The 18,160-nt window shown below is 36.8% G+C and overlaps 1 protein-coding gene across 1 annotated transcript in view; it reads left to right on the top strand.

Moving 5' to 3' along the window:
• The window catches only part of NME8 (NME/NM23 family member 8), a 48,533-nt gene that overhangs the window by 21,818 nt on the left and 8,555 nt on the right, over positions 1 to 18,160 (top strand). Inside the window, exons 10-13 of the mRNA XM_045389018.2 lie at positions 5,326 to 5,501; positions 13,270 to 13,414; positions 14,090 to 14,197; positions 17,231 to 17,382. Of these exons, the coding sequence (XP_045244953.1) occupies positions 5,326 to 5,501; positions 13,270 to 13,414; positions 14,090 to 14,197; positions 17,231 to 17,382 (581 nt within the window). The remainder of the gene's footprint in view (positions 1 to 5,325; positions 5,502 to 13,269; positions 13,415 to 14,089; positions 14,198 to 17,230; positions 17,383 to 18,160) is intronic.

Genomic DNA, 18,160 nt, shown 5'->3' with positions numbered 1-18,160 from the left:
TGAGAATAACAGACTTGTGGACTTCACTGAGACTTCCTGACTCTTTTTTTTTTTTTTTTTTTGAGATGGAGTCTGGCTCTGTCGCCCAGGCTGGAGTGTAGTGGCCGGATCTCAGCTCACTGCAAGCTCCGCCTCCCGGGTTTACGCCATTCTCCTGCCTCAGCCTCCCGAGTAGCTGGGACTACAGGTGCCCGCAACCACGCCCGGCTATTTTTTTGTATTTTTTTAGTAGAGACGGGGTTTCACCGTGTTAGCCAGGATGGTCTCGATCTCCTGACCTCGTGATCCGCCCGTCTCGGCCTCCCAAAGTGCTGGGATTACAGGCTTGAGTCACCGCGCCCAGCCTAGGCTATTTTTGTTTTGTTTTGTTTTGTTTTGAGACGGAGTCTCGCTGTGTCACCCAGGCTGGAGTGTAGTGGCGCGATCTCGGCTCACTGCAACCTCCGCTTCCCGGGTTCAAGCAATTCTCCTGCCTCAGCCTCCCGATTAGCTGGGATTACAGGCATGCGCCACCAAGTCCGGCTAACTTTTTTGTATTTTTAGTAGACACGGGGGGGTTTCACCTTATTGGCCAGGCTGGTCTCGAACTCCTGACCTTGTGCTCCACCCACCTCGACCTCCCAAAGTGCTGGGATTACAGGCATGAGCTACCGCGCCCGGCCCGACTTCCTGACTCTTAAAGGGCCAGGATGGAACTGAGTAGAATTATCGAATTCCTTGTCCTAGCTAGCTCTCTGGGTACCTTTCCAGATTGGCCCTGCAGAAGAGTAACAACCCACTGTCTTCTACAGCGCAAGCTTGTAGCCTAGAGGTCATCTTGCCTTCCAACTACAGGGTTTCCAACACTTATATCAAAAATCAGACCTGAGCCCCCGTGAGCCAACAAGGAAAAATGACTACCTGTCTAAGGGAGATTGGCAGCCAGAGAAAGGAAGGCCTATACAAAAATCACAACACAAGTCTAGTGAAAAAGATCTGCTTAGAGACAGAAAAATCCTTAAATAAAATAGCAATAAAAATAGGGCTTGAGATTCAGTTGCTAGGTATACATTTAAACAGCCTTTCAAATTTGAATTATACAAATTGTGATTTGAATTGTAAGCTCAGTGGATAATTAGTGGGTATGATCATTGTTTGAGACTCAAATTAATGACATGGAAAGTCAGATGCAAGAAATAGCTGAAAGTACACACAAAAAATTAGACAGATATTATGAGAGCAGAAGTCTGCAATCTGGATAATATACTGAGGGGACCAATGTGCTAATGAGAAACTCCACACAGAGAACAGACGGACAAACTGTAATTCAACAAATAATGGGGGAAATGTTTTCCCAGAATAAATGCATTTGTCTGCCAATTGCAACGGCTTACAATAGTCCACCCTCAGCTGATGCCACCCCACCCCCACCCCACACACAAATATAGGAACATCCTGGGAAGAAACACTGCACACTGTTTCCAGACAGACAGAATAAGCAATTGTATACTTCATATGTTTGAAACCCAGAGCAGATCATCTTCCTAACATCCTCTTCCTCTGTATGATGAAATTATTTTTAAGTACTAGTTACTGAATGAGGCAAACAATTATGCTAGAATAAAAATACAGACAGTGAAAATAGTCTTTTACGGGCCAGATGCTGTGGCTCATGCCTGTAATCCCAGCATTTGAGTTCAGGAGCTCGAGACCAGCCTGGCCAACATGGTGAAACCCCATCTCTACTAAAAATACAAAATTTGGCCAGGCCTGGTGACCCATGCCTATAGTCCCAGCTACTTTGGAGGCTGAGGCAGAATTGCTTGAGCCCAGGAGGCGGAGATTGCAGTGAGCCAAAATCGTACCACTGCACTCCAGCCTGGGTGACTGAGTGAGACTTTGTCTCAAAAAAAAAAAAAAGAAGAAAAGAAAATAGTATTTTATGGACTTTTGAATATATAAATATGTGAGTATATATGTCCCAAAGGAAAAAAGTGATAGATTATTTGTTTAATTAATGTTTTTATCAATAAAATACATATATGCCTGTATATATTAATCTGTCACAGAAATGAAGTACAGATTTTGCTTTTTGAAAGTCTTAATTTTTGAAGATTTGTCCATGATGTTCTGAAAATTGATCTCCACTCTATGTTTGATAGAAACAGACAGGTGAAATTCCCATTTTACAGTACATTGCATAAATTGCAATACTGCCAATAGCTTTGTTGTTTTGGGATTGCTTCTGTGTAGAGCACCGTGTATAGTACACTACTTACAAAAGGATAAGTAATGAATATGTGCAAACTCCAAGAGTACATAGGAGCATTATCATTAATGTTTAGGAGTGCTGGTACATGGGGCTGATAAAAAGCAACCAGACTTTTAATTGGTTTTATTACTGGTTTAAAATTGCACTTGCACTTTAGGTGGATCTCTTCCACCAACTGCATACTTGGCAGCAATTGAGAATAAGTTACAAGGGAAGAATACCTGACTGCCATAAGGCTCATTTTAGGGCTACTGGAAGAAAAAGACTGCAACCTCTGCATTCTTACAAAGCTAAGATATTTACCTGGTAGAGCAAATGAAGATCTTCAAGGACATACTTAGCAGTATATCACCTATATACTCCTGTGGAAAATATGTGAGGATATACTTAACCAAATCAAAAATATGGGAGGAAAACAAAAGAAAAACAATTCTTATCAGCAAAACTTGGAATCTCTGAACACACACACAGACACATACAGTCCATAATTCTGGGTTTTATAATATAACAGCTGATGAAGGACTCTAGAAATAGAAGAAAATTCTTCTAGATTCTAAATTATCTCAACAAAACCTAGAAGTTTCTGGGTGTATGTGGCAAAGTGGTTTAAAGATCAAGAAGGTAGTATTTTGACAGTTGTATTTTGAGGTTCTTATTTGCAGAAAGGGCATAACTGGAGTATTAAAATTGGGAGGTAGTGTGTCAGAACGCAAGAAATATTTGGGACATACGCATCTGACAACAGGGGCCGGAAAAAGACAGTAAACATTAGTGCAGTGGATAAGTATAGTAGAACTTCCACATTCACAAGGGAAAAACATGAAATGAATAGCAGCTTGCTCAGACCAGCAAAAGAGGGGAAAAAAGAAGAAATCTCAATTTAAAATAAATAATCTAGATAAAGTTAGATGAAAAAAATAAAGTCAAGAATATGGCTATTAGGCTAACTATGAAAAGGTTAGTTTTCCCATCACATATAGAGATTACTAGGTAAAGGTAAAAAAAATAAACTAAATTAAAAACCACCATATTAATGATGGGCACAAGAATCATCATTGAGTTTAAAAATATTGTGTGAAAAATATATACACAATTTCATATAATGTCCTCAGAGATGACTTATTAATTATAAGGGGATAATTGTAGCTTTTCAGTAGAGGCAACGGGGGATATCAACTAATTAATATCACCAATAATGGGAAAAACTGACATCATACACCTCCTATGTGATGGAGCAAGTAATGGACCAAGAAGGACACAGGCTCACAAAGGTAGTTTTCCTACCAAAGATTCATAACCGGAATGTAAAAGGAGACTACTGGGCCATCCAATAATTTGAAACCATCCAAAATGAAGGGAAGTCTACAAACAACTGGCCTGGACTCTTCAACATATCAATATCATGAAAGACAAAAGAGGTGGAGTCACTGTTGGAGATAAAAGCAAACTAAGGAGACGGAACAACTGCTTGCAATATATAATCATGGATTAATATAAAAAATTACTATAGATAAGATGATATTAGAAAATTAGTGAAAATTGAATATACACTGTTTATGAGGTAATAGTTTTGTAGCAATGTAATATTTCCTGAAGTATTTAGAGGTGAATTGTTAAAATATCTGCAGCTTACTCTCAAATGGATCTGCAGAGCCCCCCCAACCCTCAACACACATTGGGGGATGAAAGCAGGAGATGGAGAGAACAAATACGGGACAGTGTTAACAGTTGGTGAACCTAGATGAAGGGTATAAATGGGAGTTCTTTGTCCTAGTCTTGCAACTTTTCTATTAATTTAATGTTTTTCAAAATAAAAAATTTAAACAACTTTACTCATCTATATTCTGTTTAGAAAAAAAAGATGAAAATAAAGGGATGGCCAAAAAATAGCCAGGAAAAATAAAGTATTAACATCGATCATTAAAATTGCTAAATTTGATAAAGAAAGACATGATGTAGAAGGCAACATTTATGACAATATAGCAACCAAAAAAAGAAAAAATTGTGCCCCCACCAACATAACAGCTAAGTACATAAGGAGGGAATTACTGGAAAAATAAGGAGAACTGGAAAAAATACCTGCTAGCAGACGAGAATAAGTAAGGATGTAGAGGAATTAAAAATATATAATCCATAAATAATATATACTAAATTGGCCGGGCACAGTGGCTCACTCCTGTAATCCCAGCACTTTGGGAGGCCGATACGGGCTGATCACAAGGTCAGGAGATCGAGACCATCCTGGGCAACATGGTGAAACTCCATCTCTACGAAAATACAAAAAAAAATATTAGCTGGGCTGGTGGCGCGTGCCTGTAGTTCCAGCTACTCAGGAGGCTGAGGCAGGGGAATCGCTTGAACTCGGGAGGCAGAGGTAGCAGTGAGCAGAGATTGCACCACTGCACTACAGTCTGGTGACACAGTGAGATTCTGTCTCAAAAAAAAACAAAAAAAAAAACCCATATGTATGTGTGTGTGTGTGTATATATATGTATATATAGATAGATAAATTATCTATAATATATGAAACATAAACATATATACAACCTTACACGTTATAATTTTTTCTTTTATACAAAGAAAACCTCAACACATTTTTAATCAAAATTTTACCACACATATTTTTCTGATTATAATCCAATAAAATTGGAAATAAACAATTAAAAAGTAACTGACAATTTTCATTTGAAAATATTAAATGCATTTTCAGATAACCTTTAGTTCAAAGACAAGATTAAAAAGAAAATTAAAAACTATCTGGAAAGTTCTACATAGGGAAAAGAAAAATTTTTCCTTAAAGACACAAAATTTTATTTTGATCTTTGTTTATTCTCTCATAAAGTCAAACATAGATGATATCATGTAAGTAATTTTTATAGTGGGCTCAATAAAAAGTTGAATTAAGTATCATATTTTTGGATATAATAGGGAGATGCAATTTATCTTTATATGGAATTTAATTTTGTTTTATTAAACTTCTAGTAGTTTATGAACATACTATCAGTTTTGATTTGTTGGCATGGTTATAAACTTCAGTTTACAATAATCTTAAATTGTATTTTGGATTTTGACAGTTTACAAGAATATCTGGAAAGACAGCATGTAGCTCAGTTTTGTGACATTGAAGAGAATGCAACTAATGTTTCTAAGTTCATGGAAACTTTCTTCCCTGATTTTATAAAAACGAAAAGCATGAAATTAGAAAAGACATTGGCATTACTTCGACCAAATCTCTTTCATGAAAGGAAAGGTAGGGAATCAAGCATAAATTGTTTAAGTATTTTATAGATGAGATTTGAATAAACCCTAGTATAATTACATTTAAAGACATTGTTTTAAAATTTAACATTGAAGAAAAAGCACCTTAAGAAATTAATGTATTGGCCGAGCGCGGTGACTCAAGCCTGTAATCCCAGCACTTTGGGAGGCTGAGACGGGCGGATCACGAGGTCAGGAGATCGACCATCCTGGCTAACACGGTGAAACCCCGTCTCTACTAAAAAATACAAAAAAAACAAACAAACAAACAAAAAAAACTAGCCAGGCGAGGTGGCGGGCGCCTGTAGTCCCAGCTACTCGGGAGGCTGAGGCAGGAGAATGGCGTAAACCCGGGAGGAGGAGCTTGCAGTGAGCTGAGATCTCGCCACGGCATTCCAGCCTGGGTGATAGAGCAAGACTCCGTGTCAAAAAAAAAAAAAAAAAAAAAAAGAAAGAAATCAATGTATTAACTTACTAATATCTTAATAATAGTGAATAAAACATATTTGTAGCTGAAGAGTTTACAAGGTATTTTCTAACCTGTGAATTTGTTAGAGTAGATTTTAACATTGCAGGAATTATTACATAGTAAAGATTGAAAGCTTTTATGTCTGAAATGCCTCAATTCAAAGCTTGGATTTACCATAACTGATAGTGTGACTTGAACAAGATATTTTACCAAGTTTATTTTTTCACTTGTAAAATTCAGAACATTGAAATGATAAAACACAAATAAAGCACCTGGCACATAAAGAGTTAGTTCTTTTCATCTCACCCCACATTCTTATAGCAGAGTGAATATGGCAGAACAAGAACACGAGTCATAAATTAACACTATTCATTCTTTTTTTATGCCTAATATATGGAAACATAATTACCATTAATATTTATATTGGCCTTTTATTCTCTGACTTGTCCAATTACCCAGGAGCTTTCTAGGAGCTTTGACATTGTTTCCTTGGCGTTTCTGTGTAGACCAGGATTTCTCAACCTCAGACCTGCTTCCATTTTGGGCCAGATCATTCTTTGTCCAGGGGGGAGAATTGACTGTGTTATGTGCATTGTAAAATGTGAGGCAGCATCCTTGGCCTCTACTCACTAAAAGTCAGTATCATATCCCCCTTCCCCACTGCCCCACCTCTCAAATTGTGACAACCAAAAACGTCTCTGGAGGATGCCCCTTGTAGAGCAAAATCTCTCTGGCTGAAAATCGCTGATATACACAGTAATAGGGTTTGCAAAGTGAGATACTTGTTCCTCTTCATTTCCATCTGTATGCCTTTTATTTCTTTTTCTTTCCTCGTTGAGCTAGCTAACATGTCCTGCATGATGCTGAATTGGAGTGATGAGAGGAGACATCCTTGCCTTGTACCTGATCTTACAGCAAAAGCATTTGGTCTTTTACCATTAAGTGTGTTAGCTGTGTATGTCCTTCATCAGATTAAGAAAATTACCACCTCTTCCTAGTTAGGTGAGAATTTTTATGAGGAATGGATGTTGTGTTTTTCTCTATTTTTTTTTTGTATCTATTGATGTGATTGTGTTTTTTCCATCATTTTGATAATATGCTGGATTATTTTGATTTTTGATGTTGAAACAGCCTTGCATTCTCCAGAAAAATCTGACTTGGCTGTCACGTATTGTCCTTTTTACACACTGCTGGGTTTGATTTGCTAATATTCTTTTGAGAATCTTTGTGTCTATATTCAGAAGGGATACGTGTTGATTTATTTTCTTGTAATGTTTTTATCTGGTTTTGGTGTCAGAGTAATGCAGGTTCATAAAGTGAGATGAGAAGCAATCACTCCTATTTTATGGATGAGACAGTATAAAATTGGAGTTATATCTTAAATGTTTACTGGAATTTGTGAGTAAAACGATTTAGACATGGGATTCTCTTTTTTGGAAGATTTTGTTTTATTTTTGTCTTTTTGCCATTTTGAATGTCTTTTAATATTTAAAAAAGATAATATTTTCAAATATATGTTATTTTTAAATAAACAGACTTTATAGAAGAGTTTTAGATTTACAGAAAAATCAAGCCAAAAAATTAAATTGTTGTAGACTTTGAGAAAAATTAAGAAAAATACTACAGAGTTCCTATATACCTGCTCCCTCCCAGCTTCTCCTATCAACATCTTGTATTACTGTGATACACTTTTACAGTTAATGAACCAATATTGTTACAATGTTGTTAACTAAAGTCCATAGTTTACATTAAGTTTCACTCTTTATTTTGTGCATCCTATGGATTGTGACAAATGCATAATGTTAGGTATTCCCATTACAGTATTATACAGAATAGAATCATCACCCTAAAAAATCCCCTGTGTTTTACATACCAATCCCTTTCTCTCTCCTAACCCCTGGCAACCACTGATCCTTTTACTATTTGATATGTTACGGAATGTCTTAGAGTTGAAATCATACCACATATAGCCTTTTCATTATATATATATATATGTTTTTATTTATTTTTTATTTTTTGAGATGGAGTCTCGTTCTGTCACCCAGGCTAGAGTGCAGTGGTGCAACCTTGGATCACTGAAACCTCCGCCTCCCAGGTTCAAGAGATTCTCCTGCCTCAGTCTCCCAAGTAGCTGGGATTACAGGTGTGCCACCACGCTGGCTAATTTTTGTATTTTTCGTAGAGAGGGGTTTCTCCCTGTTGGCCAGGGTAGTCTAGAACTCCTGACCTCAAGTGATCCACCTGCCTCGCCTCCCAAAGGGCTGGGATTATAGGTGTGAGCCACCGCACCCAGCCAGTGGATAGCCTTTTCAGATTGACTTCTTTCACTTAGCAATGTGCATTTTGTGTTCCTCCATGTCTTTTGGTGGCTTGATTGTTCATTTCTTTTTATCACTGAATAATATTCCATTGTATGTATGCAACTAAGTTTATTGATGTAGTTAGCTATCGAAGGGCATCTTGGTTGCTTCCAGTTTTCAGCCATTATGAAGAAAATTGCTGTAGGTGTTCATATGTAGGTTTTTGTGTGGATGTATGTTTTCAATTTAATTGGGTAAATATCTAGGAGCATGAGTATAGGATCATGCTGTAAAATTATGCGTAGTTTGTAAGAAACTGCCAAAATGTCTTCCAAAGCAGCTGTATCACTTTCCATTTTTATTAGAAATGAATCAGAGTTCCTGTTGCTCTACAACCGTGCCAGGATTTGGTATTGTCAGTTTTTGGGAGTTTAGTTACATTAATGGGTAAATAATATTACCTTACCGATGTCCTTGTTTACAATTCCCTAATGACATATTATGCACAGCTTCTTTTCATGTGCTTACTAATCATCTCAGTATCTTCTTTGATGATGTGTTGTCTCTTTAAAATTTTTGCCCATTTCTTCATTGAGTTGTTTGTTTTTCTCATTGTTGAGTAGAAAGTGTTTTTGTTTATTTTGAATACAAGTCTTTTATCATATATGTGGTTTGCAAATATTTTCTCCAAGTTTTTTGTTCTGTGGTTTCTTAAAAGTGTCTTTCACAGAAAAGTTTTTATTTTTAATATAATCCAGCTTATTAGTTATTTCTTTCTGGATTGTGGTTTTAGTGTTGTATCTAAAAACTCATTGCTAACCACAAGGTCACCTAGATTTTCTTCTATGTTATTCTCTAGAAAGTTTATAGTTTTGTGTTTTACATTTAGGTCTATCATCCATTTTGAGTTATTTTTATGAATAGTATAAAGTCTGTGTCTAGATTTATTGTTTTGAGAGGGTATTTCTAACTACTTCAGCACCATTTGTTGACAAGACTGTCCTTCCTCCATTGTATTGCCTTTGCAACTTTGTCACGAATCAATTGACTATATTTGTGTGGGTCTTTTTCTGGGCTCTCTACTGTGTTCCATTAATGGATGTGGCTAGGTCAGGTAGTATCAGTTCTCTAACTTTGTTCTTCTCCTTCAATACTGTGTCACATCTTTGGCCTTTTCATATAAACTGGAGAATCAGTTTGTCAATTTCCACATCCACAAAATAACTTGCTCGGTTTTTGGTTGGGATTGTGTTTAATCTACAGATCAAGTTGGGAAAAACTGACATCTTAATATTAAGTCTTATTATCTATGAATATGGAATATCTCTCCATTTATTTAGATCTTTGATTTTTTTCACCAGAGTTTTGTAGTTTTCTTCATTTAGATTCTTTGCGTATTTTGATAGATTTTTACCCACGTATTTTCTTTTTTAGTGCTAGTATAGATTGTTTCGTTTTAAATTTCAAATTCCAATTGTTCATTTCTGGTATATAGAAATAAATTGACTTTTGTGCATTAATTATAACCTGAACTCTTGCTATAATATTCTCTTATCAGTGCCTGAAGTTTTGTGTTGTTGTTGTTGTTGGCAATGATGATGATGATTCTTTGGGATTTTCTGCAGAGACTGTCATGCCCTCTGTGAAGAACAACAATAGTTTTGTTTCCTCATTCTGAATCAGTATACCTTTTATTTCCTTTTCTTGTGTTATTTCTTTAGCTAAGATTTCCAGTATGAATTTGAAGAGGAGTAGTGAGAGGGAGCAGCTTTGCTTTTTTTTCCCGATCTTAGAGGCAAAGCTTCTAGTTTCTCTCCATTAAGGACAGTGTTAACTGTAGGATTTTTGAAGATGTTCTCTAGTAAGTTGAGAAAGTTTCCCTTTATTCCTCCTCTGGTAAGAATTTTTTATCATGAATTGGTATTAAATTTGTCATACGATTTTTCTGTATCTACTAATATAATCATATGACTTTTCTTCTTTAACCTGTTAGTGAAGATTATGTTAATTGATTTTCAAATGTTGAACCACCCTGGCGTACTTGGAATAAATCCAGCTTGGTCATGGTTCGTAACTTTTTTATACATTGTTAAATTTGAATGGTTAATATTTTGTTAAGGATTTTTGCGCCTATGTTCATGAGAGCTATTGATCTGTAGTTTTTCTTTCTTGTAATATCTTTTTGAATATTATGGTAAGGCTGGCCTCATGGAATGAGTTAGAAAGTGTTCCCTCTGCTTCTATTTTCTGGAAAAAATAAATAAATTGTTTCCAGATAATTGGTGTCATTTATTCCTTAAATGTTTTGTAGAATTCACTAGTGATATAATCTGGTCCCGGTGCTGTATTTTTCAGAATATTATTAAGGATTATTTCAATTTATCTAATAGATATAGGGATAATCATATTACCTAGCTCTCATTGTGTGAGTTTTGGTATTTAATATTTAGCGTATTTCAAGGAATGGGTCAATTTATCTGAATTATCAAATTTGTGAGCACAAAGTTGTATTGCAGAGAAAGAGTCTGCTGTCAGCTTGGTTTTTGTTCCTTTGTGGATAATTCAGTTTTTGTTCTTGGTAGTTGTGGCTTGATTTATTTAGATACTTGCAAAATATTTTCCCTTTATTTTTGCTCAATTGTTTTTCAAAATTATATAGATATCTAAGAATGAACTGATGTTTACACATTTATTTAACTATTAAGCACCTTACTTAGAAATTTACCTGTGATTGATGAGAAGTAAGGTATCAAGGTGTGGGCCAGGTGCTGTGGTTCACACCTGTAGTACCACCACCTTGGGAGGCCAGGAAGCCGGATTGCTTGAGCCCAGGAGATCAAGACCAGCCTGGGCAAGATGGTGAAACCTCATCTCTACTAAAAATAGAAAACATAGCCGGGCGTGGTGGCCCATGCCTGTGGTCCCAGCTGCTGGGGAGGCTGAGGCAGGAGAATCACTTGAACCTGGGAGGTGGAGGTTGCAGTGAGCTGAGATAGTGCTACTGCACTCTAGCCTGGGCGACAGAGTGAGATCCTGTCAAGAAAAAGAAAAGAAATAAAGGAAGGAAGGAAGGAAGGAAGGAAGGAAGGAAGGAAGGAAGGAAGGAAGGAAGGAAGGAAGGAAAGGAGGGAGGGAGGGAGGAAAGAAGGAGGGAGGGAGGGAGGGAAAGGAGGGAGGGAGGAAAAAGAAAGAAAAAGAAAGGAAAGAAGGAAGAAAGAAAAAGAAAGAAAGAAGACAGAAAGAGAGAGAAAGAAAGAGAAAGAAAGAAAGAAAGAAAGAAAGAAAGAAAGAAAGAAAGAAAGAAAGAAAGAAAGAAAGAAAGAAAGAAGAAAGAAAGAAAGAAAGAAAGAAGTCAACAAGGTGTTTAAGGCTTTGAAGTATGATTTTTTATGCATCAGGTTATTCCATGAAACTTCTATGCAATTGCTAGAAGCCTTTATCTAGAACCAGGAATTCTGTATGTGTTCATACCTGTCACCAAATACTGCATTAGGAAGTGTTACTGGAATGCTTGAAAGGATGTTTGAAAATTCTTGTGGGCATAGTGCAAGCAAAATAAAATATTTATTATTATATTCATCATGGAATTTAGAGTGAAACAATCCTCTAGTGGTGAGTTCAAAGAAACTCAATGCTGTCTTGCAAATAAAGCATACTCACCAATATTTTTTCCATTTATCCGTTGGATGGTGAGGACCCTCTCTACACCTGGTTTATAACTTGTCTGTGATCACTTAACTGAGAGAGTGCAAATTAGGGAAGGCAATCACCAGGATTCTCAAGGGTCGACAATTGACCTACTCTCCCATTAAATCTACTTTCTTTAGCTTTATGCAGATTTACCTTCCCTGAATATTTTTCCTCGGCTTTTATCATGAGTCATTTCAAGAAGCTATTAATATTATATGGCAATTGCTTGGGGATTGGTTGTCACTTTTTAAACTGTGGTCATCAGGTATCTTCCTTTCAGAAATCTTTTTACAAAATTAGTAATTAAAAAAAACTTCAGTATCTTCTAAGAATTAATATGATTTCACCTTTTCAAATTTCAAGAGCTATATATCCTGTGTTTTCTTTTTTTTCTATGAGGCTGTTCTGAAGCAAATTGTTGCTTAAACTGTATTAACATGCATGGCACTTTGTTTTATTCTTTCTTTACAATTGTTTGCTTAGTTCTAGTTTATTCACTTTATTTCCTGTTTTTTGGCCTCAATAAGGAGCTTAAGGCTGTTTGAGATCTGAGTCAATATTTGTGCTTTTGACTTATCCTTCTTTGTCACAAGATGACCCGCACAGCTCCAAACATCATGTCCCTCAAACATTCAAAAGCAGGAAGCAGAAGGTGGTGTAGGACAGAGGTTCTCCCTGAGTGCCTCTCTCAGAAGACTCCCCAGTGTATTTCCTATAAATATCATTGACCATAGCTGGATCACACTGCCACACTATCTGTAAGGAAGGATGGAGGTATGAGTATTGGATTTTCTAGGCTGCTATAGTGGGAAGCAGGCAAGAGAGAAGAAGGTTGAGATATACTTTCAGGTATTCAATCAACTTGTTTCTCCCCAAATGGGACAAATCAAATCATGGTAATTGAACATAAGAATTATTTATAATGACTTCCATAATTGTGTTAGTTGATTATTTAGGTTACTATCTACACACACACACACACACACACACACACACACTCATATTCACATGCATACACCCAAGAAAAAGATTTAATGAGATACCTATGTGTGTGTGTTGTATATGTGTATGTGTATGTATGCATGATTCCTATGCAATGAAAAATTGGAAATGCATCATAATGAGATGTTAAGAGACACTGTTCACCTTAAATTAAAACCTAAGAAGCTATTTCTGCAAATTTTCAAAATTTTGTATGAGAATAAAGTGCATTGTATGCCCTCATGATAGTATATTATGTATTGTGTACATAACCAGTAATCTACCAGTTTAAAACTTATTATGTGACTGTTTTTATTTAGATGATGTTTTGCGTACTATTAGAGATGAAGACTTCAAAATACTGGAGCAAAGGCAACTAGTATTATCAGAAAAAGAAGCACAAGCACTGTGCAAGGAATATGAAAATGAAGACTATTTTAATAAACTTATAGAAAACATGACCAGGTAGAATTCAAGATTTAGAAAACTCAGTCTGATTTATTTTTGAATCATGTAAACTTTCTCCTAAGTCTGGTTTCTATTTAAGCTGCCAAACTCCTCAAGTCTGTAAACACGTTCTGAGTTTACTTCTCTACCAGTCCTGCTCCCATCCCAATCCTCTGCTCACCTTCTCTAGTCTTCCAGGAATGTTACTGGAATAGTAGGAAGGTCTCAGAGGAAGTTAATGGAGTCCTGTTGAGTTGAACACTAGAAGTCCAGGGTGTACAACACTATCAAGTTTAAGCAGAGAACTGACTGACTCTCAAGAGCCTTTTGTAATCTTGTAGTTAACTAGTTCTGGAAAGAATGAGTTGCTAGAAATGTGCTAGAAGAATAACTGAAATGGCAATTGAAGCAGAAATCCTGCAAGGGCATGTAAACCAGCAGGACCATGGGAATAATTAAAGAAACATCTACAAGAATCATGGCCCTCCCCTTCCCTTCCTTTCTCTGCTTCTATTTTAAAGATATGCTCTTGAAAATTTATCAGTGGAAACTAATTTCAGACCTCTGTTAAAAGATTATTTTACATGTTACATGTTTTTGATCTATTTAACAACATGCATTTGTATTGCCTACACATAATTAATTACTGAGCTACAATTCTTATTACCTCTTCTTTGTTTCCTTTTCTAATAGTGGTCCATCTCTAGCCCTTGTTTTATTGAGAGACAATGGCTTGCAATACTGGAAACAATTACTGGGACCAAAAACTGTGGAAGAAGCTATTGAATATTTTCCAGAGAGGTAGGATTCATACCATGGGTCCCTATCTGTTTTCATGGGCTCCACTTTAAACACCTTTTTAGATGTAGAGTATTGGAACCACAGCTCTAGTCCAAGGGAGCTTCTCAGGAAAGCTACCTTTCCTGGTGAAGGAGTGGACTGCTTATGACTGGAAGTCCAGCCCTGTGCCAGGCTGAGGATGGCCAAGGATTTGCAAGAGACCATTGTGAGATGCTAGGCTTGGGGCCGGGAGCTAAGAGATGTATATTTCAGTCAACAGGTCATCTCTTGGGAGAAATATCCACCCTACCCACTATTTAGGAGAAATTCCTTTGGGAAGGTTGTGGTGGCAGCTATAGCTTCTTTAACTGATCATGAGTTTTAAGACAATGATGATTAATTGAATATGTACTCTACAATTTAGTGGGAACATTTATTGACTTAGCTTATTGATTAATCTTAGAAATCAGCTAAACTTTGTAATCAACTTGACCCCTGGCATATTACCTGGCATATAGGGGAAACTCTTTCTGTATTTTCTGAGCTTACCTGCTAGGCTTAATATCATCTGCAGGATAGAAATAGTATCTCATGCATCTCCATATTTGGCACGAAGCTGATGGAAGCAAATTGAATTTCAATTCCCTTGAATTCTTTGTGCTGATTTTAGGGTAGGATTCAGTTCAAAGAAAGAAAGGACTCCCCTCATACCCCCTTCAAGTGTGTAAGAATATAGATGTTCTTTAAGGCACTGCAAACCTGACATACATGTTGACACAATAAATAGCAATAGTTATGAAGCCTCACTTACATGAAAGCTGAAGTGCTTTCTTTTGGGTAGGATATACTTAAATTTGGCTTGTGTTGCATGAACATGTATTGCCCCTTATTTAGCCCTACTCAGTTATGTCTTTGCTTATGTGCCAATGATTGTGAAGGATAATAAGCATAGAACCTCTGCAGGTGGTGTGAGCAGAGTGCCATGGAATCATTTAATAAAATGTGGCATAGAGTGCAATGCATGCTACCAGAGAGAAGGATTGCTATCAACACAAGGCCTGTGTCTGTAGGCACACTGGTCTAGACACTATGGCACCAAGTGTGGAGGCTCTCAGTTACTGCCCCATCTCCACCCCACTATCATACTGAAAATTGCCACAAATTCACAATTAATCTTCATCTTTCTTTCCAATTGATCCCCACTTTTCCACTTCCCTTGGCTCCACCCAGCACTTACGGTTGCTTTAGGAATAACTCTTTCAATGGAACTTCACCCTTTTCCTGTACCTGAATATTAGATGCTATGCTGGCATTGTTTTACCCAAAATACGATAATTTGCATAGAAGAGAAGCACAGCAACCCCTCATTGTTACCCATTACTCCCTCTATCCCACTATTCCTCCCCTGACATTTTCCAATAATCATGTTTGACAGCGTAACAGGGGATGGGAGAATGCTCTGCATTGAGTAGAGTAAGTGCTCGGGATGGCTCTGGCTGTTTCATTCAATTGTTGTGCAAATCCCTCATCCTTGGCAATCACAGAGTCCAAGGGATTAGGGCTGAAAGTATCTCCAAATCGGAGGTGTGGGAACAGCCAAGGGCAGAATGGAAACGTCAAGGTGATAAGGCAAAAAAAAAAAAAAAAAAAAAGCAAAAACAAACAAACAAAATCCTGAATGAGTCACTGAGACCAGAGAGGAAAGAAGAGGATCTGGAAGCTGGGGACAGAAAACCAAGTTTCCTGTGATATGAAGAATCCACATTGGTGTTAGCAGGAAGGAACATTATTCACCATAGCTGGAATTTGTTGGGTTGACTGCCCTGGACCGTTTAAAGGGAAAAAGGTGAAATGGGTAGTGAGCATCATTTGCTACTAAAATATGCATAGATAGATAGAAAGACAGATAAAAAGGACCACTGGGAAAAAAAACCAAGGAGCAACAACTGATTCAGAAGATACATACTTATTTATAGGAAAGAAAGCATAACAATAAACTGTCTAATCTAATGTGGTTGGTCTGGTATTATCAACTTCACTCTCGCCTCTTCCCACAAAGCTGCCCTGTCTACTTCTCTTTTATTGCTGTTGTTGCTCACCTGGGGGGTTCCTTTACAGTATCTTCTGGATTTATTGTTTATAATTTTGTATCTTTGGTGTAGAGTCAAATGCCATGTAATGCTTGATAATATGAAGCATTATCACATGGTGAAAGAAAATTTATTTAGAGTTCAATACACGCACCATATATTTCAAAGGCATCATCTGATTGCATCTGCAAAATCACCTTCTGAAACAGGTTTTATTGTCATATTTATATTTGGGACAACTAAAGAACAGGGAAGTTAAGCAGCTCCCTAATATCACATAGCTAGCAAATAGTGCAACAAGGATTCTACCCTCTGAGCTTTTTCACTGCGCAGGGCATCTGTATCAGTCTGTTTTCACGCTACTATGAAGAAATACCCGAGATTGGGTAGTATAAAGAAAAGAGGTTTAATTGACTCACAGTTCTGCGTGGCTGGGGAAGCCTTAGGAAACTTATAATCATGGCGGAAGGCACCTCTTCACGGGGTGACAGGAGAGAGAATGAGTACCAGCAGGGGAAATACCAGGTGTTTGTAAAACCATCAGATCTTCTGAGAACTCAGTCACTAGCACGAGAACAGCGTGGGGAAAACTGCCCCCATGATTCAATTAGCTCCCACTAGGTCCTGCCCATGACATGTGGGGATTTTGGGGATTACAATTCAACATGAGAATTGGATGGGAACACAGCCAAACCATATAAGCATTCATTGCTCTTTCATAGTTATCTGTCAATATTCATTGTCATGATGATTTAAATGATCACATCCTTTCTTCTTAATGACCATTACCTCCTTGAAAAGAAGTAGCATGCCCTAAGCCACCATGTACTCACTTTCGTTTGCACAGTGTCAAGATCTGGAATAATTTGCTGTTATTTGATAACTTTTGAACAACTTAGATAAATTGTGGTATATTATTCTGTTCTGTTCCAATAGCTTTTAAATCTGACTTCTTTTTTCAAAGTTTATGTGCACAATTTGCGATGGACAGTTTGCCGGTCAACCAGTTGTATGGCAGTGATTCATTAGAAACCGCTGAAAGGGAAATACAGCATTTCTTTCCTCTTCAAAGCACTTTAGGCTTGATTAAACCTCATGCAACAAGTGAACAAATAGGTAAATATTTAAGAATAAAAGTCAATGTATACATTTTCTCCAAATTTTGTGAACTTTTAAAAAATTTACAAACAGAAAAGCAAAGCAGGAAACAGAAAATTCAAAAAAGTTGCGATGAGTACGTATGTCCTTCATTTAGATTCAACAATTAACTTTGTCATATTTTCTTTTGCTACCTGTCCTTCCTCTCCCTCCCTCATCCTTCTCTTTGTCTTTCTCTTAATCAGAAATGGTATTGAATTTTGCTGAAGCCCTTTTCAGAATTTATGAAAATGATGAGTTATTTTTTCCATGGATATATTGATATGGAATATCATGTTAATGATATTTCAAATATTGAACTATATCCTTCCATTCCTATATAGATGTTGCTTAGTTATGATGCATTTTTAGATATGCTTTTGGATACTATTTGCTTATATTTCACTTGTTTATTTTTTTGTATTGAGACTTGAAACTGAGCTTGATCTCTGCTTTCCATTTTTTTGGTTTGATATCTATCAGGTTTAGAAATCAATGGAATACTTCATAAGGAATGTGAATATGTTTTTCAGTGCTCCAAAACAGTGTAAGCAGCACTGAGATTGGTATTTGGAGGTGTGGCACAATTTTCCTGCAAAAATATCTGGGCCTGTTTTGTTTTGTGGGATAATTATTTGATCACTTTCTCTGTTTCTTTTATGGAAATTGCTGTATTTAAGCTTTCTATCACCCTTTGAGTAAATATAGATAAATTACATTTTCCTAGGAAGTTATCTATTCCAGCTATGGAATTTGT

This window comes from Macaca fascicularis, chromosome 3, assembly GCF_037993035.2.
Source record: "Macaca fascicularis isolate 582-1 chromosome 3, T2T-MFA8v1.1".
Lineage (NCBI taxonomy): Eukaryota > Metazoa > Chordata > Mammalia > Primates > Cercopithecidae > Macaca > Macaca fascicularis.
This window is presented reverse-complemented; position numbering and strand designations above follow the sequence as displayed.